Source organism: Pyxicephalus adspersus, chromosome 3 (assembly GCF_032062135.1).
Source record: "Pyxicephalus adspersus chromosome 3, UCB_Pads_2.0, whole genome shotgun sequence".
NCBI lineage: Eukaryota > Metazoa > Chordata > Amphibia > Anura > Pyxicephalidae > Pyxicephalus > Pyxicephalus adspersus.
In genome coordinates, this window is record NC_092860.1 from 10,604,435 (window position 1) to 10,627,992 (window position 23,558).

The 23,558-nt window shown below is 41.7% G+C and overlaps 2 protein-coding genes across 3 annotated transcripts in view; one reads left to right on the forward strand and one right to left on the reverse strand.

The window, feature by feature from the left end:
• Positions 1 to 9,058, reverse strand: part of STX8 (syntaxin 8) — a 102,115-nt gene extending 93,057 nt beyond the window's left edge. Inside the window, exons 1-4 of the mRNA XM_072403561.1 lie at positions 8,962 to 9,058; positions 6,920 to 7,019; positions 3,444 to 3,538; positions 2,522 to 2,632 (exon numbers count right to left, since the gene is read on the reverse strand). Of these exons, the coding sequence (XP_072259662.1) occupies positions 2,522 to 2,632; positions 3,444 to 3,538; positions 6,920 to 7,019; positions 8,962 to 8,978 (323 nt within the window). The 5' untranslated portion in view covers positions 8,979 to 9,058. The remainder of the gene's footprint in view (positions 1 to 2,521; positions 2,633 to 3,443; positions 3,539 to 6,919; positions 7,020 to 8,961) is intronic.
• A 6,113-nt stretch (positions 9,059 to 15,171) lies between these two features.
• LOC140325623 (TBC1 domain family member 24-like) lies at positions 15,172 to 23,196 on the forward strand. 2 transcript variants are annotated; one of them, XM_072403562.1, is made up of 7 exons: positions 15,172 to 15,383; positions 17,866 to 18,892; positions 19,300 to 19,458; positions 19,889 to 19,952; positions 20,226 to 20,324; positions 20,666 to 20,981; positions 21,917 to 23,196. In XM_072403562.1, exons 2-7 carry the CDS (start codon positions 17,868 to 17,870, stop codon positions 22,063 to 22,065), a joined length of 1,812 nt encoding a protein of 603 aa, XP_072259663.1. In that variant the 5' UTR covers positions 15,172 to 15,383; positions 17,866 to 17,867; the 3' UTR covers positions 22,066 to 23,196. The 2 variants fall into 2 exon arrangements, with proteins under 2 accessions (XP_072259663.1, XP_072259664.1); XM_072403563.1 differs by lacking the exon at positions 15,172 to 15,383 and adding an exon at positions 15,423 to 15,700.
• The last annotated feature ends 362 nt before the right edge of the window (positions 23,197 to 23,558 follow it).

The window sequence follows — 23,558 nt, forward strand, 5'->3', positions numbered from 1 at the left end:
TTTAGTGGAAGAGGAGGCAAAATGGCTCTTTTGATAGTAAAGGTTGCTGACCCCTGGCCTAGCGGGACATTTTAGGACACTTGGGGGGTATGGGATCGTTTGCAACATTGATAAAGGAAGGTAGGGGTACCTGGCAGGTAAAGCATCTCTCTGCGATCATGGCTGAAGTTGGGCTGCTAATAGCATCATGAATCAAAGCTCTCAGAGTGACTACATAAACAAATTGTAATGTTTGCAACAAGTACACTTTAAGTGGCTTCTTTGGAAATCTAGACATACTGGCGGGAAGTGAACTGTGTGTGGGAATATGTTATCTCACCATTGAAGGATGTTTCCAGTTCTGGCTGCTCCACTATGTGTAATATTGTCAGTGACAACAAACCCTTCATATAATGTTCACTGACCCACTACAAGTGGCTTCATCCAGCCTCTCACCATTTATAGTCGGAAAGTAGGCAAAGTATCGTTTAAGTACAATGGACGGTAAGCTGTGTTGTCACTCTACCTACTCTTGTGTTAGTCATGGAACAGATTTGCCGGTGCATCAGTTCTGTTCCTGTATCTGAGGTCATCACAAAAACACTAAGCAACGCACATGATTGCATAAGGTTGTAAAATAAAAGCCACTGAGTGCACAATTACGCCACTGAGTGCACCCTGCAAGGAAAGAACTTAAAGTCTCCGCAAAGTCAACAGCCAATTAGCATCTCCCCTTTAAGTTTTTAGGGCAGTTGGGAAAGTAAAGAGGGAAGAAACGGGTTTGTTGCTGTAATACATTGATTATCAACCAGGTGTTCCTTGAGCAATTTGAACCTCTCAGGTCATTTGCCATTGACACCAATGATCTATTTGGACAAATCATATATATTGGCAAGGGTTACCTTGGACATAAAAGCTATCTCAAAGTTTCCAACATGTTAAAAAGGTTGAGTAAGGCTGCTGTAGTCAATGTTAATTTCCCAGTCCCCATGTTTAGTTTGCAAATGCCCCACATTCTGACACATACCCCGATGGATAAGCAATTCATGTGCGTAGAGGAGCACAACAGTGCAAAAAATAGTACAACTGCTGTCATCACCAACATACCACTTCCAAGGCTGTCAAACTGATCCGCTGGATCAGGTGCTTTATGTTCTAATATCAAAGAAGCATGTAGTTATGGCCAGGCTGGTGAAGACACCCCACACCCTTTAAAAACCCTATTTCAAGGTACCCCTTCCCCACCCAATTGCCCAATTAGCTCAATCTGATCCAAGATTTACATTCACAATTGGGAAACATTTAGCCTCCTACACAGTAATCTTACATGACATTGGAGTAATGAAGTCCCAGGAAAGGTGCAAGGTGAATGAAGGACACAAGCACCACAGAAGGAAGGTAGGTGGGCATTCGTCTGTAAGGTATTTTATAGGGCTACAAACGTTTTATTTGAACCTATATGTTTTGAGGAAATCCAAACCCATTACCACAAATGTAATATAATACTAGTTACTAGTCTCTAGATGTAGTGGCTGTATTTGTTTTCCCTTCCTCGAATAACAACGTTCACTCACTGTTCTGTATTGAATGCAATGTCACCCCAAGTAAAGGCTACACAACTGATATCAAAGTGCTGATACAGGCAGGGCGCTCAAGAAGTTAACAGCTGTTGGGATTTTTAACAATATCAATGGGTATATTTTTGCATTTATCATAAATTATTTTATTATTACATCAAAAGAGCAAAAGGGATCAAATAAAAAGAGTTGGTTGTTAGGGTTTACATAGGTCATTTCTGTAATGTCAGTGACTACAATAGCAGCATTCCTAATGAATGATGTTGCAATGCACATAGCATTGTGATGTGCTGTGAAACGCTCCATTTACCATGTGTTACCATAATACATCAGCATGAACGAGTCTTTATTAGGAGAATAATGGTTAAACATTTACTTTTCCAAATAACTGCTGTGAGTAATATATGTACTCTTGTGACCACCTACACAGATGGATAGGATAACGAGGGGTCAGGACACATTTCAGAGCCTGTGAAATCTGTGTCACTGCTCTGCCTCCTGTGTTATCATGGAACTACTGGTGAATGGCACTGTAATGGATCCCATCCCAAGCTTTTCTTCTGTAATCCCACCAACAGTAAGTGAAGATTACAGATCAGCCACTACCATTGCAAATCCAATTTCAGCTTTTAAAAATTAGCATTAAGGATCTGCTAATAAACAATTTAACCCTTTTTTCTTCTTTTTGCCAAAGCAATGGTTAGCCATTTCACTGGTATTTATTAAGCTCTCACCGCTGAAAATAAACAGCCACTTGATCAAATGGCAACCGCCATACCCTGGTGAATCAGTTTCTTTCTGTAACTAAAGAATGCCCTTGCTTGTGGCGTCTGAAGCAGCATGTGGGCCAGGAATGCATTCTGGGCACAACGCCGCAGGTAAACTTCCCAACTGATGGGATTTGGGTAACAATAAAGACCAAAGACCGAATGCAGAACAATCTCCTGCAATGGGAAACTTCTCACCTGATCAGGTCGGGCTCGGCTTCCCCGCTGGACAGGGACATCTGAAACTGACGTTCTTTGGTCCAGAGCTCATCGAGGAGATGCTGCCTTCGGTCTCCTTCCAGCTGGGTGCTATAGAGACTGTAAGTTAAGTTTTTTAATAAAATTTGTTGCAGGGTAATTACTTCTCATGGCAAACATTAGCTGCAGGCCCCAGGGGCTGTTAAACACAAAAAGCATGAGCATATATGTTTTCCTGATTCTCATTTTGTAGCATTCTTTTAAAACCTAAACCTGCCAGCAAATGTATTTCCTTCTCACCTCAGTTAACAGAGTGACAACATTGTTCGTTTTGAAGTGAAATCACACAGAAGGGTTGTAGTAGTAGTAGAGGTGCTTACAGAAGAAGGTAGTCTGCAAGCATCCCCTGCAGTTTTATATGGTTGGACCCAACCCTTGTATTAGTCACATTTGAAGGCCATCTTGGACCATTGCCCTAAAGATGGTCTAATAGGGGCCTTTTAAAAGCAGTGACTCTGACATTCAGGGAAACATTCCCTGGTGGAGAATCTTCCAGATCTGTGCATTTCAATAGCAGTAACTGATTCTCTAAGCAAAGAATGTTTTAGAGAATGTCAGATTTATAGTTTTATAAATGGACCAGATCTATCGAATCAAATATGGAACAATGATCTTTACAAAGATCATGTGACTGTCATCTTCAACTTTCATTGGCTCTCACTGATGAAAGTAATCATTAATATAACAAACCACGATCACAATAGCTTAGTGATATTGGTATGATTGCTGGCTACGTACAAAACAGTCTCTGTACATTTACTGCGGTCACCAATTTTGGGATTTTATTTCCCATAAAAGTAAAGAACCTGCCATGTCAGACATTTTGGTCTGGTGAAGCCCCAGGCAGGTACAGGAAGGATACATCTGACGTGTGGACACCGATCTCAAGAGGGAATCTCTTAGCTGCGAGATACGCTCGTTCAGCTTTTTCATGAAAGAGCGAATGGTCACTGTAATCTGCGGGAAGAGAGAAAGGGACAATAAGAGAATCCATTTTCTGTCATTTTAAAATAAAAAATAAAATAAAAGCACAAAACCAATAAAAAAAGGTTTTTTTTTCTAACACAGCACAACAAAGAGTCAATACTCCATACCAGCATGTGATAAACCGGAGCCCAATGGTCAACTAAAGAAAGTCACATGACAACCTGACAACACTTCAGCTTGTTAAAGGACAACAGAGTTAGTGATGTCAGTTTGCAACAGGAAGTGAAGTTACTGGCAGGATCTCCAGGCAAGAAACAAAGCAGCATGATGGCAAACTGAAATACAGATTTTAGGTTTATATAACTTTTCTGATTTTGTCTGATATGTCTATATTGTGCTAATACATCTGTGTTTGGTTGACAATCACAACAAGCACATATCAAATTATTTCTATTTCTTTATTTCTCAGAGCACATATCCTGGAAAACAGCAGAATTTCGGACACGCATTTTGGGACTTCTGATTGGCCAATTACCAAGTACAATATCAATCGGATTGGTCAGTGGAGTGTAAAATTAGCAATAGGCCTGGCTGATAGATAGCTGCCCCAGTCTAAAAAGCATAGTGACACCAGTCACATCAATATGTAACAACACAAGCTCTGAACTGGATAACACAAAAAGTGATTAAATTGTAAAAAAAAAAATAAAAAATAAAAAATCTGTGCTCTTCTCTGGAAATGACCAGTGATTGAACCTGGTTGCTGCGGCAGGACAGGGGGCTAATTGTTGTCACCACAAACATTGCAGGTTGATGTTTACAGTAGCAGCAAGACCTGGAGATGGGGACTTTGTGCCTGCAAAGTGCAGCTATTCAGTCAATTAGCTGCGACTAGAACAAGAGATGAAAATAGAATAGAGAGCTCACCAAACGCTCCTGATAAAGAGGACCTGCCGTGTCACGATAAACAGACACAGAATCACTGCTTTACCTATAACTAAAGAGTTAGTGACATTGCCTAGACTTTTGTGTTTAATAGCCCCTGGGGCCTACCTCCAAGAGAATTATTACCAGGAAGTAATACACTGACATTACTTAGAATGCTGCAGGTGAAGAATTACTGCTTTACAGAAGAAATACAAAAAAAATTATATAAAAAACACAAAATAGGAAATTCATTTTGTAAACAAATCCAGATTGAAGTACACAAATCCTGTCATTATTTTCAGTTCCTGTTATCCTCTGGGGGAGGGAGGGGGTTGTGAGGTAATCAGGAAATAATTGCTTTTTTATTGAGAAGTTAACATTGTCTAAATAGTTACAGAACAGAGAAGAAGAGGGCAACCTTTTTCTGCACTTTTACTGCCCAACCAGCAGGGGGGCAGGGTGGTTCTTTACCAAGCTGTATTGCTGTTTTGCACTGGAGGTCTGGGACCTGGATGTGCCTTGTAGCAGGGGTACCTGGAACACTGCTTGCATTGAACTGCACACCTGGCAGTGTTATCTATGTGCTCCAAGGCATAATTAGCCATTGGCCTGGAGTTTAGGAAACCAAAGCATAAGGTTCAAATAATGGTTCCCCACCTGCTGCTTCTCTAAGGTTATCAACCACCAAGAGAAAAAGCCAGTGGTACCCCCAACTTGCCCTAGTGAGAGTATATAGAGAGCAAAAAATATCTGGCGCCCCCTTGGGGTAGTGCTTGACAATTGGCTTTTTTAAACACTGAACTGTTGGAGTAAGAGGAGTCACATTTACCATCACACCTGGTAAGTCATTTCACTGTCCTGAGGGGGAAATGGAAGAGGAGTACAAGCCATGGGGAGTGAAGGGTTACAGCTTCACTAAAGTTGTTCTTCTATTAGTATGGCAGAAAGTTCTTCACAATGTGACTGCAGCCAACACCACACAAACATTGCAGAACACCCCCCTAGCCCCTGGACTTGGTTTCCCTCCTTTCCGGCGCGTCAACCTTCTTTCTTCCGGGCTCACGTCACCCAAACTTGCACTCTGCAGGTGCAAGATCGGATGATGTTAATCACAAATTAACCCCTAATTTCACAGTACAGTAATGGTAGAGGCAGCCATATTGACATATCGTGTTCAGAGGGATCATATCATGTTCAGAGGGAGAGAGACATTTCACTTGTCAGGGCAGCCTTCCTGGTTTGTTTACACCGCAATTACAGGCTTATCATGTCTTCCTCTGATGCAGCTTGATCTGTACTAAGGCTGGCTAAACTGGTTACCCTGAGTGTTGCTGATTATTTTCTAGACTGAAGATCTGTATATGAGGTGTCCGGACTTCACAAACACACTTGTTCCAGGACAGTGAAAAAAAGTCTCAAGAGGAACCTGTATTTAAGAATTGATAAAAGCAGCCAAGAAAAGAAAAGTTACACCACAATATTTACCTGGTGCTTTCCCCTGGAACACTTCCTATTTACCACAAGATGTCCTCAGTTTTCTAGGATGTAAGGCGCTCAGCTGAAACAGATGTCAGGCTATGAATGTAGAGTCATGGCTCCTCCCACTAAAGAGGTGTCACCCTTCTTTCATTCATCTTGGAATTGCATCAGCAGAGGACCCCCTAATCCTTGATAAATGTTGAGTAGTAAGAAGACTTGGCAGGTCATGTGACCAGTCTGAATCCACCTAAAGAGGCATTTAAAAAAAAAAAAAAAAAAGCAAAACCTACAGTTGGGGTGGCTACAGGGAGAGTGGGGCTTTAATCTGAGCAGGTTCACATACGTCAGCTGCAGCTGCTGAAATGATAATTGTGTTTACATTTTCCGAATCTTATTATAGAAAGAAAATAAAGGGAAAAAACATAGAGACTAAGAATTGATTAGCAAATGTTTGCTATACAAAGGGCTGCAATGGTAATTATAGAGGCGTGTGTTCCTCCAAAACAAACTCCATCCGGATCGGAAACATTGTGCGTGCGGCCACAAAACAGTAATAGATCATTAAAAGGTTATTTTTAAATCTCCAGCTTTGCTGATCCCGCCATGAGGGTCTTCAATTACTCACTTCCTGTAATGCAGTGACAATACTCTGCCCTCTACCTACTACTGTGCCCTCCTCTCCTAATAGCGTTGTCACTTGGTGGAGGCTACGACCAGCCATGCTGTTACACATTGTGGTTGTCACAATGGTGTAGCTGTTTCGCAGAAGGTGTGTGTGGCCAGGGTGACAACGCTGCTGTGCGATCTCAATGAGGATGGACAAGTGCTGTCCTAGGAAGTAGAAAATCTCTTCCAATCATTGTGGGCCACTTCCTGTGACAGAACGAGTCAGTGAGATCGCATACCAGCGTTGTCACCCTTGGTAGTGAATTATTATAGATTCCTGTAACCAGAATACTTTTTTTTTATTTTGGCAACATTCATCCTTCACTCCATTCTCCTTACCCTGGCCGGATTCTGTCCATTCCTCAGGTATCGCTCCCTCTCGTGGATTTTCTCAGCGATCTCCTGGGCAAGGTGGTAGGTGTCATCGTATATTGATAACCTGCATCCAGGAATATAAAAAACAATCAATTATAAACAAATCAATACACACAGAATAATAAAGATGGCCAGAGGTGCCGTCCCGCCTACCAAGGCTTCTGTCCCCCATCCTGCACCATATGTGGTGTCACCAAGTGCGGGGCAAAAACCACGCATACAACGAACAACAAAAGGAAACCAATTTGTTCGAAACGGGGACAGCTGAGTATCCCCAGGGTTTAGTTCTGATTTAATACCCAACTACCTGGCCGACGCCAAACCAAAATCAAAAACAATTCCTCCAAATTCTATTTCATGGAAAGCTATTTTCAGGGCGCTTGCTGGCGCCAATTCCTGGTGATATGAAAACAATATAGGCCCTCTCGTGACGGCGTGGAGTAAATCACAGGAAAGCAAATTGGCTGTGTAGGTAGCGACTTCTTGGGTCAGGCCTTGTGTACATAACAGAAGGAAGAGGTGCAGCCAAAAATCACAAAGCAACCCTGGGATGCGGTGTTACCTGAGGCCGAGGAGAACACGCTTAGCCATAAAGAGACCCTGTCACCACTTGTAGGGTTTTTCCTTTTTACGTGATTATCATTCACAATGAGATGACAGCCTGGTGATTGGGTCACATTAAAGAGAACCTGTAATGCACTGGAAACTATGGTGGTAGGAAATCTGATGATGAAGCAGCCAATCAGTTAACTTTTAATCCAATGTAAAACATGAAGTCTTAATAAAAAAATCCAATCAAAAGCAGCCAATCAGATAGCATCTTTTCGCTTCTAAATTGCTCCCAACAATAGAAGCTGAAAGAACTTGGGAGAACTCGCTATCACTTCTCAGCCCTTTCCTAAATATCTGTACATATTATGTTAAAGGGGAGATTTGTAGGGAGTCACTTTTCCACACTGTGCGGCACCATATTTTCACATACAAATTATTTCTAGAATTTGTCTCCCTTCCCAAAAAGTGTCATTGCATGGTTCTGATACCCCAAGTTTTAGTTCCCTAATAATCTGGAGTCCCAAGTGTAAGTTTGGTATTGTTCTGAGACATTGCCCCCCACTCTGGGACCCTGAGATGTCAATGTTGTGGCATCATTCCAGGGCCCCTATGATTTCTCACCGATTTCCTGTCTGCTGCTGTTCTCTGACAAGCTGACAAGCTCACAGGTGATACAGCAATCACAATACCTTTGAACAGCTAAACTCCACCTGGAAATCTGGAAAACATGGCCTGTAGCTGCTCGGAGGACCGGATAAGATGACCATGTTGGAATCTGGGACTTTAAACTCACCGAAAAAACAATCACCATTCAACAGCTCCCCTATTCAAGGCAGAACCAGGCAGCCCACAAATAGTTGGTTCACTAGAAGGCATGCTGGGATTTGTGGTTTAAATTGGGATTTAAAGAGAACCCGTCACTTTACTTCTCTTAACCCCCCCCCCGCAGACCTGAGTATTGGGGAGAGGAATCATGTGGCCTGTTTCCCGCTTCATCAGATGACCCACCTGGTATTCAGGAACCAATCACCAGTCCCGATTGCTATTGTGTGGGTGAGGGGAAGTCATTATTGCTGTGTAAGCTCTGACATAGGGATTCGATTGTCGGCTCTAAATACCAGAAGGTGAGTGCGCCAAAGGCTTTCAAGAGAACCTGTCATTTTGCCCATTAATAAAGGAAGGTCAGACCAACTATATCACATTTTTATTAGTTGGGGGGCACATCACGTGCTTACTAACAAGTAAGACATCTCTGGAAACTGATTTTAGATGCTGTCAGCCATAAAACTGAGGTGAAGGCTTCACCTGACTATCCAGCTAAAAGGACAACTGCACCCAGCATGGCTTGTCAGCCAAGGAGGCTCCCCAGAATCAGTGGGAGCCCCCCCGCCCGACAGCACCCTCCCTTGCATTACCCCCTTTCCTAAACAAGCTTTTATCAATAGTTTACCCACCAGGGATCCGGAGCCATCGCTCAGCTGATGCACACAGAGGCGACACTTTCTGTTTGTATCACGTGACGAACGGCGTGGCCAGAGGGACAAACTTATCCGGAACGCGAAGCTAAAATTCTGTACAGTGCAGCCTGCAAGGAATAGATGTTATTGTGTGCTTAGATATGGAAGGTAACTAGATTTATACCATTCAAATACTTCAGATATAAGTGTAAACCTAAGCTCTTATAGTGTAGCAAAAGCCATTTTGGGGGATGGAGTAAGGAATTGGTAGAACCCCTGCCAGGTTCCTATTGCTTAGATTATACAGTGGAGGATCTAGATGTCTTGTAAATATCTCATTTTTGCAAGCTTCATTTGATCGAATAGCGGACTGGCTTCAGTGAGTCTGCTCTCACAAAACCCCCCACCACCTAAATAGATGGATTGGAACTACAACCCACAAAAAGCAGAAAAGGTGCTAAACTAATATTTAACCGTTTTGTGAGATTTCCTATGTTTGGAGCTTCTAATGTACATTGTGAAGGGAAATCCAATGAAAGATATGGGGCCAGGGACAGTCAGGCGGGGAGGGAGGGGCTAGATGATGGATGTCCCCCAGCCAGGAATTGAGGCGGAGCTCTGTCTGAATTGTTGCAGTTTCTAATGTGCATTCGGAGAGTGAGGTTAGTGTGAAGTGAAACTAAAGAAAGCAGTTGCAGTGCAGGAGAGGAGCTGATTGAACTGTGCATGACTAAAGGGAAGGTAGGAGGTCAGATTTTATTGAGGAAAGGTTGAAGGGCAAATTTAATGAAGGGTAGGGTCGGGAGCAGATTTGATAAAGGGGAGGAAAGAGGACTGATTTTATTAGGAGAAGACTGGGAGTGGATTTGATAAAGGGGGGGCTGGAGGACAGATTTTAAGAAGGAAAGGCTGGAGGGCAAGATTAATAAAAGGAATGCCAGAGGGCAAATTTTATTAGGAGAAGACTGGGGGCAGATTTGATAAAGGGGAGGCTGGAGGGAATATTTAATGAAGGAAAGCCCCAAGGGCAGATTTAATGAAGAGAATGATGAAGGGAAGGCAGAAGGGCGGATTTATTGAAGGGAATGCCCGAGGGCAGATTTAATGGCCCTGATTTATTAAAGTATACACTTTCAGAAGTGAAGCTGGGTGTTCCAGCAAACCTGAAATGAATCTGGTCCAGGAATCAAAACGTTTGGTGGCAAATAGCAAATTATTTAAAAAAACCCATTCCATGTTTTTTGGATCACCCAGCTTCACTTCTAAAAGTGTATCAGGGCCAGGGCCAGTGAAGGAAAGGCTGGAAAGTAGATTTTATTAGGAGAAGACTGAGGGCAGATTTAATGAAGGAGAGGCTGGAGGGCAGATTTCCTGAAGGGAAGGCAGAAGGGCTGGTTTATTGAAGGGGTTGCTGGAAGGTGGATATAAAGAATGATGAAAGATAGAAAGATATGCAGTCAAAGCACCAGGGTTTCTTTACAGAGATTGAGGTTGCCATTGACAGACTTTTGGGAGTTGTACCAGTTCCAGGACAAAGTTGCCATTTGTTCCTAAGCTGCTGAGATGTTCATCACCTCATTGGCACCCAAATGCAATCCCAACCATGACAGAAATTACGAAGCCGGCAGACCAGGTCTATGAAGATGTTTTGAGGAACAAAACAGAACTTTTTGATGTTTTGAGGAACAAAACAGAACTTCATTTAGAAAGGAAGGAAGAAGGAAGAAAGGAATCGGTGTTTTTGCTAAAACTTCATTTAAATTCTTGTTTAGGAAAAATTGCCCCACTTTAGGTTCCGGGTGTGTCTGTGTTGTTGAAATGCTTCAGATTTATGCTCTGTAATAACTGTAACACGCAACACTGCAGGGAAACATCAACACAACCAGTGAGTATACACAACAGCGGGTCTTGTCCTCATCAAACATTGTGGTCCTGTAACGTCTTGTTATTGCTATCAGTTACCTTAACCTGATTCGATCACATGACTCATATTTTTAGCAAATTTCCACTTAACGTCAATGCCTAGACGTGAAGGTCAGAGAGGTAAGGCCGGATCATGTGTCACTACAGCCACTGCGGGCCATTTACACAACAAACAAGGTGGGCGCTTGTTGTTTTTACAAGAATGACTTCCTTGGTTATGATGAAAATTAACTCTTGCGTTCACAAAAAACTCGAACAGAAAACAAAGAAAAGAGAAAGTTAAAGGTAAAAATAGAATTTAGCAATAGAGGTTTGATCTAAGTACACTTTCACCTGGATATATAGAATTTTTCTACAACAAAAAAATCAGGTCATTCAAGAAAAAGAGCAAAATAACAAGTTAAACCAAAATAAAAAAATTCGGGGAAAAGAATCAACATCAACCAAATATCAACCAGAGCCAAAATATAAACACTGATTGGCCAATCAGAACCACTGACCGATCAAATGATAACATTGGTGATCAAGTTACAATGACCCCTAAGGACGAGTAGGAAATATGAGGCCGGGAACTGAAATTTTGAAGGTGAGATGTTGGAATCTGAGCAGATTTGACAAGGGACGAACTGTGATGGCCGAATAATGGCTCAGAGCATCTCCAAAATGGCAGCTCTTGTAGGGTGTTTTTAGAATGCAACTGGTTAGTACTTTCCAAAAATGGGCTATCTGGTGAGATATGGGTACCAAAGGCTCATTGATGGACATTGAGGGAGGCTACCCTGGCTGGTCCGATCCCACAGAAAAAGTACTGTGGCCAAAACTGCATTTCAGCTTGGGGAGTAGCCGCTGACTATGGTTATCCCTTTCTAAAAATTAAATTGGCCTGTCTATCTAGGATGTCCGGATATCTGAAGATCTGGAGATTTGCTCATTGCTGTCTAATTACCCTCCTTTGCACATTGTCGATAGTTTTCCTTCTTCCTGTCCACCCAAAGAAGCTCCATGGTAGAGAAAAGGTGCAGCTTATGATGGCTGGATTCTGATTCTGTAAGTCACAAAGAGGCTTTCAATATCACATCCATAGAATATTATCTCCCACCCCATGCCATCAGAACTGCCAAGGTGCAGATCCCAAAGTTTCTTCTACATAGCTGTAAGATAATGCCAGCACTAGAGGCAACCATACAGAAGACTTCAGTCCCCTTTTGTATAAGTTCCGTGCACCATCTTTGAGAAGAATGTACCATAATTGGGCACAGGTTATTATGAGATTATGGAATCGTGTCTGGGTGTAGCAATGCTATAAATAAGTCACGGGGGGGGGACCCCAGAGATGGAGAAAGTAAAGGACAGGCATGTGGTCACATCAGAAAAGTAGGCGAACTTTGCTTCAAAGGACCATGGGACAAACGCTCAGTGGTCTACAGGAAGATCCATTTGGTGGCCGAAGTTGAGCAACTGAGCAATTGTGCTGTAACGTGGAACTCCCAGTTCATAATGTTAAATTTGGATCATAGTACTACACGCTTCCATGTCTCGTTGAGGTGCCCTCACATTGAATTCAACTTTTGGATAGCAGGCCTCTGATGATTCTTTTGGATAATGCTTAGAGAAGCTTGAAGAAAGGACTCTTCACACATTGGTGTTCTCTTCACATGTTACTTCTGGTATACATTTGACCCTATAAGTTCGCCATGTTATCTTCATACTGTTGAGTGCATCATCCCTGATGGAAGGGGACCCTGCGAACCCTTACCCCTCCTTGTAAAATTTTCATTTGTTTTCCTACCAATTGATTGGGTGATAATGGACACAAATAGTGGGTGAATCTTCTTAAAAAAAAGAGACACTGAACCAAGAACTGTTTTGGCCAAATTGTTTGCCTCCAAATCTCATTCATTCTTCTGGTCAATTCATTTCAGAGCACGGAAATATTGGCTTCCTGAAAGCCATCCGAGCAGAAGCTCATCTTGCATTTGGAGTCACTTATCACACTGCTCATCCTGAACTGCGATACCTTTGTATTTCACCAGCTGTTAATTGTCCCTGAACTTCCTGGCAGGTTCCTCTACCTGGATGTTAGATTTATTTGCAATTGCTGAATATAATGTTGCCATTGTTCCTCCTTTATTGCTTTTCTTTCATCGTTTACTTATTGTAGTGCTAAAAGGAAACAAAACGGTTACACGGCACAAATGATGTATAATAAAAAACAAAAAGTCTGTTGGCGTTTAAGGTGGAACTCTGAACAAAACCTATTGAGCCTGCAGGTGGATCTGTTTTTTTTCTAATTCCTGTGATATAGTGACAACGCTGTTTGCTCTGCAGGGAAATTGCTGCACCACTGTCCTCTTCCAGACTTTAGTTTTAGATGGTCTTTAAATACATTTCTATGGAAATGCTTTAAAATATTTCCTCCTGAAAGATGGGGCATGGGGCTAACAAGATCTTTTACTGACTGCACTGGATACAACTTTGGAAACTAATGGACTATCTCCCAGTTGTAAACCTGCATGGTGTCCATCACATGGCTCCCTGGCCACTCAGACAAACATTGCACAGACATGATCCATCATTTCCAATATCGGAAAGCCAGTCCAGAGCAACAATGTGTTGCCTACTTTGTAATGAGATAACGAAGATCAGCAGCACTGAGATAGTGGGAAGTATTAAAAAAAGACAAAAATGGTATTTCATGAAAAAAGTTAAACATGGGGATGGTTTATCATACCCAATGCACAGAGCAAATGAAATGTTTTTCATTTACAGTGCTGGAAATTTACAGCATAATATTTGGACCATAAACAGCTTTAAAGATGTTTATCTGATTTGTTATTTGCTAATACTGATCAGTGAGAGATCGGTACAATTTGTTAAACCGGAAGTGTATGGAAAGTACAAACAATACCAAAAGATTCTGGTGGAGATCAGTATTGTCCTGTGAACAATATTCATTACATTGGGCCTGGTTTATAAAAAGGGGATAAACTTTCATCAGTGAAGCTGGGTGATCCATCAAACCTGGAATGCATCTGGTCCAGGATTTAAAACATTTGTTAGCAAATAGCAAATTACTTTGATTAAATCCATTTTAGGTTTGCTGAATCACCCAGCTCGACTGATGAAAGTGTATCTCCTCCAGCCTTGGAGAACTTTAATAAATCAGGCCCATTGTTTCCAGCATTGCCCACAGACTACAGAATACCTCTTCCCTTTGTTATGAAGAAGAGAGAAAGGGTGTTTTGTTATTCTGTAGTCCTAAAACACTGCCTGTTGTAGAATGACAACCAGATTTTTTGAATAGGCCACCCAGACCATGGCCATTCAGACCTTCCAACTGCACTGTTCAGGCATAGACTGCTTATATCTGTATCAGCTCGGAGCTGCTCTACATTTCACTCTTTTTTTTTTTTTTATCTCCTTTTATTTCATTCTCACTTTCCTTTCCCCCCTTTCTCATGCTCTCTCTCCGCTTTCTCTCTCTCTCCCTCTCTCTAGACTTTTTCTCTCTCCACTTTCTCGCTTTCTTTTTCTCTCTCTCTTAACTTTCTCATTCTCTCTTTTTCTTTCTTTCTTTATCTACTTTCACGCTCTCTCTCTTTTTCGCTCTTCTCTCTCTTTCTCGCTCTCTCTCGCTCCCCTTTTATTTATTTCTCTCTTTCCTTTCCCCACTTTCTCATGCTCTCCCCCCCGTTCTCTCTCTTTATTTCTCTCTCCCTCTCTCTCCACTTTCTCGCTCCCTTTTTTTCTCTCTCCACTTTCTCGTTCTCTTTTTTTTCTCTGTCTACTTTCTCGTTCTCTTTTTTTTCTCTCTCCACTTTCTCGTTCTCTTTTTTTTTCTCTCCACTTTTTCACTCTTCTCTCTCTTTCTCTATTACCCTGCCAGGCCTAGGGGGAAAACAGTACAAATGAGACCCTGGTGACAACCTTCTTATCCCTAGAGTATAATCAGTGAGCATTGTCACCCTAGGACAGGTGGGTTTGGATACATTAAAAAATACTAATATGGAAAAATACTTTCCAATTCAGATTTGTACCTTGAAGTGTTTCTGATCTGACATGCTTGTGACCAATAAACAAAACAGATTTGAAAACATTTCAGACAAAGTTCAGAAAGTGACTCATTCGTCTGTGTTTTCACTTATTGCACATGATTGGAAAAATATGAAGGTGGAATTTGACTACAACATTCTTGAGTGTTTTGTCCTTGAAAAGTAACAGTTGTCATCCTCTCGAAGCACGGAAGAAAACTCTTCTCCTATTTACTATCTCCAGAGGATTTTTGCCAAAACAAAAACACTGCTCAGCTTTCCAGTTGGGCTAGGCAGGAAGGTGTGGGCAGGTGTGGCGGCACCTGGAGGTGGGACTTTACTTGTTGCCCTTTATATTAGGTGACAGGTGAGAGCAGGACAAAGAAAAACCGGCATCTCCTGGGCATTGATTGCACCCGACAGTGACTTGGAGCGTTGTGGTGAGCCCTGGTAACATCATATTCAGTAAGAAAACAATATATTTCATATATTTTTTAATGAAGAAAACCCTTTACATTTTAGGGTAAGGTAGAATGGGGTCCTTGGCAAGATGACAGATTTGCCCACATCTTTTTAAATGACATTAACTGCAATAGAAACAGAAGTCTCCCTGTATTAGATTGTAAGCTTCTCTGACATTGCATGAGGTAATTGCTTTAGCTTAGTGCTTAGTGAATATGCTGGAAATTCACTTTTCAAAGAATACCCAATCACGTTAAAGGAAATCTAAAAATTGGGATGTTACCATGCATATGACTGGATGGTTGATCTCATTTTCTAAGGTAAGTGAAGTATCCCTTGCAGGTCATTCACTTTGCTATGTGAACAGCCAATATTCCTTCCGTAAAGCAACCCCAAAGTAAGGAAAGTTAGTAAATCACAAACTTTCTGGCAGAATCAATAGATTTTTTTTTCTTTTGTTTGGATTTTATGTTTTTATTTGTCAACCAGATATATTAAAATGCTATAATGGCATATTTAACCGACAAAAAGGTACAGATCTAAGAAACAAAGGAAACAAAATACAATTTACAGTGTCAGAAAGATACAAAAGAAATTGTTGTTTAGAAACATTTGTAAAGTCTTGACTCTTAGAATGATAACTTTATATGTATTTGGCACAGGATTCCCAAGGTCCTACCCTCATGGAGTCTGTATGCTGTTAATATATTTGAGGTTCTGTGGGGTTTACCAATTTTAATGCAGTCCAAAAATCTCAATTTTCATCCACCTAAAAGTGTCCCCTGGGTGTGCCAGGTATGTGAGTGCTGCAGGTCTTTTAGAATGGTAAAGGAAACTGACCTACATGTATTATGTCAATCTGTTTACATTACTATGGTGTATGTTCATGAATGATGTAATGTTTTTACATGACAAGATAAGAGTACAAAATGTTTCTGATAGAGAATACAAATGCCTTGTGTACATACCTGGACTGCTTACATGGTGTGTGTACCTGGTGTTAGCGTCATTATATTTAGTTTCTCAAAAGTTATTTTAATATTTTTCAACCTGGGAATAATCACCTTTTGATGTGGAGACTCGGGGTCCCAGAACAATCACAAGGTATTATCTGGGGTTCCAAAAGAATACACTGATGTTTTGGAGTCTCACAATGATAGCACACTGAGATTTGGGAAAAATTACAAAGTACTAATTGGGTTTCCAAAACAGTGGCTTTCTAACACTTGAGGTCTCAGAACATTTGCGCCCAGAATATTGATAAAGTATTTGGTAGTCTTAGAACAAGGAGATGGGGGGGGGGGGGGGTTCCAAACAATGACACACTCAGTTACCCGCAACAATTAAAAGGTAATATTGGGTGTTCCAAAACAATGGCTCTCAGAATAAAGACACACGGACACTTGGGGTCCCAGAACATTTGTGCCTCAAATAACAAAATGATAGCATACTGTCATTTGGATCCCAGAATAATTACAAAGTAATATTTGGGTTTCAAAAACAATGGCGCCCTAATATTTAGGAGTCTCGGGGCAATGACACACTGACACTCTGGGTCCCAAAAAAAACAATAACAGACTGATAATGACAGAATAGTGTTAAAATGAAATTGGGGTTTCCAAAACAATTGCACTCTGGGAGTCTCAGAACATTTGTCCCCAGAATACTGATAAGTAATTGGGAGTCTCAGAACCAGTCCTAGAACAAGGAGACATGTGGGGTTCCAAAACAATGAGGGTCAAAGAACAATCACAAAGTAATATTCAGGGTTCCAAAACATTACCAGACATTTTGGAGTCTCAAAACAATATTACACTGACATTTGAGTCCTAGAATAACACTGAAGTATTATTTGGGGTTCCAAAACAATGACATTTTAACACTGGGCAGTCTCAGAACAATGATGCACTGACACTCGATGCCCCAAAATCGAAGTGTAAATTGGATTGTGTAGAGCTCACATATGTGATTCATATTATTCATCCTACACACCATGAGTAAAAACAAGGCCGGTTCATTCATTTACTGTAAACAGACAGTTTGCTTTGTTGTGAGAAATACACAAGCATGACTTATTTTTCTCCTTACCATGATAATTTTTCATCTGTGTCTCTGGGCTTTTTCCAAAGGTCACGCCTTCCTCCCTGCAGCAGGGTAAACAAGGGCACATTTGCTGGCTGTACACATAGCGACTTTTAACCAATTCTGTCCAGCCATTGATAGATATGACTGAAAGAACAAAGAAAATCACACAATAAATAGGGGCTAAACCCAACTGTTGTACAGCCATTGGTGTATCATGCCATGAAGGTCCCTATTTAGACTCCATCAGTCCTGGTGACAACTATCTTTCCCACCCTGTCACATGGCATTCTGATTGAAACTACAAGACCCTGAGCCACCACACATTGAACACCCAAAAGTGCATGTTATGTTATGTTTATGTTTATTTATGTTATGTTTATTTCTCGTTTTCTTTGAACAGGTATGGTTGACTCTTTTTACCCTCCCATCATTGTTACCCCAGATGACAATGCCTGGAAAATTGACACCTCCTCCTATGCTGACTGTGGACACTTCGTGGACTGGGATCAGTTCCTCACCATGCCTCAGAAGAGGAGTCCTTCACCTGTGGAAATCCCCTTCTCTGCAAAGGAACTAAAGAGGATGGCAAGAGAGGGCACTTGGGCTGGCCATCGAACCTCGAGAGCAGAGGCCTACAACAAAATCATCAAAAACATCATCTGTCGGATAGTCACACCTAATGCCACAGTATACCATAGTGTAGCCGAAAGACTTTTTGGTCATGGTGGCCCAGATGACCATCCTTTACCAGAGTTTGTGGATGGTTGTCTTATGCCCATGTACTGCCTCAATGCTAGAGGAGAGACAGCTGTAAAGAAGGTACTGATCTGTATCAGCAACCAGTATCCAGACATCACCTATTCCCCCTCCCTGCCAGCAATCGTGGCTCTCTTGTTGCATTTCAGTGAAGACGAAGCAGAGTGTTTTGAGAAGACTTGCCGTCTCATCTCTTGCATTGATCCACACAAGACTTACATTGAACAAAGCTTCTTGTCCAGTGAAGCATCAAACATGACCTTTGGTGACTTGGCCAAGAAATATTGCCAAGCTGGTCATAAGTTCATCACCACTCACTGTGAAAATTCGTCAGAGGTCTTCTCAGACTGGCAATCGTGGATCTTTGGTGACTTACCCTTTGAGTACGCCATTAGGGTTTTTGATGTTTTTCTCCTTGAGGGCAATAAAGTTCTTTATCGGGTGGCTCTAGCCCTGCTCAAACAGTACAAACTCCACATTGATTATGTAGGACAGGACATCAGGTCTGACATTCAAGAGTTTGTGAAGAACATCTCCCTATATATTTGCATAGAAAAGCTGTTGGACAAAGCTTTCAGCATTCGACTTTTCACCCACAAAGAGATATGGCTCTTGCACATGGCCAACAGCAAAGCCTTGTCCCAAAGTGGCATCACCGTGATGAAGCCAAGGTACGTGGAATATATTCTGTCTATGGTACATGGTTCTCTCTTCCTATTTTGTGATTTTGTAGGTTTCTTTGTACTTGGGTTTGGGGATTGCCAAAAGAGAGTCACCAGAAAAGTCCACTCGAAAGTTACCTTTTGCAATACTTTGGATTGCTTATGTCCTTGTGATAATGGTCACCGAGCCAGTTTAGGGTGCATCACTACAACAGGGATATCAACAGTAATAAAACCCAGGAGTAAGGTGTTGGTGAGGGGATGTGTGTAGGTGAGTTGCTCTCAGGGTTGTTAGTGGTGTTTATCAAAGATGTAGAAGAAGTTGACCATATATATATATATATATTTATATATATTTATTCAACAATACCAGAAATCTGATAATGTTGCAATGACAGAATTTTACCTTTCTACAGGCAACCAGTGCATATGTCAGTCGATGTCTCCAATTTCAGCTCAGAAATCGTCACAGCACAAGAAATGAGGATGGTTTGGTCATGGATACCGGAACGGTTTTCTTTGTACCCCCCTGTCCTGTTGTTCTCCACACTGGAACATGGCTACAGCTTACAGAGGTCAGTGGAATATCTAAGACATCATTGTTCTCCTATAACCCTAAAATGGAATTGGAGCAAAGTTTTTGTGTTCTGTATGAATTTCAATGTTTATGTTGTTGTGTCGTACAAGTTGGAAATCATCTAATTGATAGAAAATATTCCCCATTTTTTGCTTTACATTATAGTTGAATAAGTTGAATGTAGTTGGTGTAAGTAGGTCCACTTTGATTTGAAATTTTGTTTTTTGAGTCAGTATCTATCTCCAAGATGGTGGCTGTAGTAAAGGTGGCTCCATTGATATTTCTGAAGGAGCCTGTAATTACCCTGGAAGTGTTACATTAACACTATACAACAACATGTATATGTCAGTAGACTCACATTGATGCTTCTATGATGCCTTGTAAGCTCATGCGATCTTATAAAATGATATTTGTATATCTAATTGCAGGTTTTATTCCCATTGTGAAGGATTTGAACCTACCATATTGCTCATCAAGACGACTTCAAATGAGGTAATCAACAATATCTAAAACTAGCTAAAATGTTTGCAAATTCTTCTGATGGAAAAGCAGCATTGGGATGGGCACTGTGCCGGCAGGTGTGGGCATTGGGCCATCTGGTGTCCTTGGTTTGGTTCCCATCACAGAAAACCTGTATGGAATTTGGTCTCATCTTGTCTGGGTTGGAATGGTGTGAATAGATCTTAAGTGAATGTTGTGTATGGGATCATTTAATGTTGATGCCTTGATATGTTCTTGTATATGTGTTATCTTTGTATTTTTCAGGTATGTGGAGCTTACCTTTCTACTGACTGGAATGAAAGGAGAAAATGTTGTGGACAAGTGGCCACCTTTTTCGGCACTGGGGAATGCTTTGTGTTTAGCGTAAGTCATCCCAGGCTGTAAAATTATTTTTGCATATACAATGACCCTAATTTATTAGTTCTCCCAGACCGGAGAAGAGAGACTATCATGGGAGCATTGAAAAAATTTGCTCACTGGTGACAAATACCAGATGAAGTAGTAAAGGATTCTCAGTTGCACCCACTGCTTGCTCCTTGCTTTCTCTATAATGAAGTAGGAAGGTTTAAATGATGCCAGTATTATCCAGAAGTTTCTTACAACCACAAGATCAGATTCTACCAACCATGGAATCTTTTTTTGTATTTGTGTAAATTATCCTTGAAGACATATTAATGTAATGGTTTATGTTTTTCCATCCTCAGGTCCGTCCAGAGATGGAGAGGCACGAATGGGTTGTGGTGAAGAAGCCGGAGATGGCGAAGGTGGCCCCACCGTCTCCACGTTCCAGACCACGATCTTACTCCCACGGTGCTCGTCTCACTCCACCCCTCCAGTGCTCGACAACACTCATGATGAGCTCTGCTCCCAGCAGCCCCTCTCAGGCTTCGAACTTCCTGTCTGTCCCCATAGAAGGAAATTCAAGCCGGCTATCTCCATTCCTGTCTGTCCGGCACTTCCAATTGCCTTCCAAAACAGCCTCTATGTTCATGTCTGGAAACAGCCAAGGTTTTATCATAGGTAAGATAGCTGGTAATCATTATGGAGGGCATCAGTACATGCCAGTCAGTAGAGGTTTTGTAGTTCTCTTTTGTATAGCTGTGTTTCCTATGATCTCGAGCAGAGTTAACAAGAGTCGGTTCTCCAAAAACTATATATTTAAGGGTTTGGCAGGTGGTGGAGGGTTACCTAGCCAATGACTTCCACGTTCTCTGGGGGAATCCCATGGTATGACCTCCTCTTTTGAGTCCTCCTTTAAAACTTGAGGCAGCAAATCCATATATATGTCTTATAACCTATGTTGGCAGAGCAAAATGAAATACATAGCATACCAAAGTGGGTTGAATACCAGAGTACACTAAAATGGTTGGAAGCCTAATGCGTACCATGTTGGACCAGAAGACAGGGCACACCAAAGTGGGCAGGAAGATGGGACACGTCAAGGTGTGGGGGAACACAGGGCGCACCTAGGTGTGCAGGAGCACAGGGCACGTCAGGTTGAGCAAAAGCACAGAGCATGCCAAGGTGTGCAGGAGCAATAGACACGCCAAGGTGAGCAGGAAAACAGGGCACTCCAAGGTGGGCAGGAGCAATGGACATGCCAGGGTGAGCAGGAGCACAGGGCACTCCAAATTGGGCGGGAACACAGGGCAAGCTAAGGTGGACAGTTCTCCAAAATGGGAGATGAAGGTTAGGAACAAACAATTTGTGCAATGCACTCAAAATGGCACCCAGTTGTAGTTGACATGCATTTTGCTGTGCTCCCGAGAAAACAGCAGGTCCAGATTTTGGTACATTGGGCAGCTGCTTTTAATTAATGGATGACTCTAAAACAATGCACAGTAATGCACACGTTAATGCACGTTATCGCATGTGTGCCAGTGAACCATGAATATTGCTTTCGTTGACATTAAGATTTCTATTCACCCACTTAACATTCACTTTTTGTGTTCCAGGTGGCGGCGGGGGTCAGGCCCTTAACATTGACGCAGATCTGCACATCGGGCGGACGGAGCACTGTGAGACCTTTGACAACCCTCCACTCTGTGAGGAGAATTTTCATATCCAGCACATGGAGGTGTGGAGCTGCCAAAATGAATTCTGAATGTACAGATAAGCTATAGAAGAGACTATTGGATGAGCGACCAGACACAGAACCACGCTCTTCATATCCATACAAAATGGCCTCTGACTCTTCATATCTCTGATCCCCATTCGTCTGTTTTCTTCACAAGCAGACTTTGATGACAGAACAAATAAAAAAAAAACAACAAGCAAGTGTGACAAACAGAGACTCCATATTAAAAATGTGTTCATGCAAGCCTTTGCCTCATACATGAGAACAAGGCGGCCATGTTACTTCAAGGCATGGCATTCTGAAACATGGACTGTTGGTGCTGCACGGGCCCTCTGTATATAGAAAAAAAAGATGTTTATATGTGCATATTTCTGTTTTTGTTTTTTGTTTATTCCTGCTGTTTTAGTGATGAAATAGGGAAAGTACCACAAAATGATGATGGTTCAATAGGACGTATATATGATAAAGCATTGGAGCACTTTACCGCATAAATACATTTCTGCCTGTTGTCTATGGGTTGGGCTGCCCAATGTAGCTTTTCATGGTGGGTTGCCCTGTCATCCACTTCCATATAACATTTGTGCAAATAAATGACCTTCCATTTTAGTTTGTGGTCCTGTGACCTTTAACCTTTAAAGAAAATGGCTCTTCCTGTCTGTGGGAGGTAAAGAAGTCATAGGCATCAGTTGTGGTTCTGTCATGGCCTTGTCTGCCTGTATAATATGAATTTCTATAGTATATAACACAAATTGACAAACCTTTACCTTGTTCTGTGCCAAAACATTGACCACAGGAACATCCGGCGGGATACCTCACGAATGAGGTGGCCGTTTTGTGCACTGCCAGTCCTGTAGAAACTGTTTTAGGTGAAAAACTTGGTGTTTCATCTTATGAGGTATATTTTATCAGGGTGAATAAAGAAAAGACTTTTGTCCTTAACAACCAGTAGGTGACCGTATTATGTCCATAGCGACAAACTGACATTAAGATGAATGTGAATAAGATGGGTACGTTATTGTTGTATTATTTGCTTCCATAGGTTGGACATTGATAGCAAAAATATAAAAACTGTAAAAAGGATTTATAATATTGTACATTGTATTCTATTGGTGTTGGACACCATTCTGTGAGAAAATAAAGTGAACCTGTCAGAAAAAACCTGTGGCTGCCATTACTGTACATGCTAGTTGCTTGGTTGTTATGGTAACAAGTTACTGAAATGGGGCTGGACACTAAACATTGAGTAGAAGGCTATGCCTCTACATGCTAACACAGTAAATATGGTTTTGGGTCAGCAGTATATACAAGATTGGTATAGTAGAGAACTGGTCACAACTCCGCCCAGTGCAGTACGTGCTGGCCAATAGGAATGCAGCACGCGCAGACAGACAGTCAGGCAACCAATTATTGTTGATAAAAAGCAGCACCCACTACGCATGCGTTCTGTGCAGCGTGAAGCCGGCTACATTCATGACGTTAGTACGCTGAGCGTAAAGTCCAAATTACCTCCACTTAGCGTG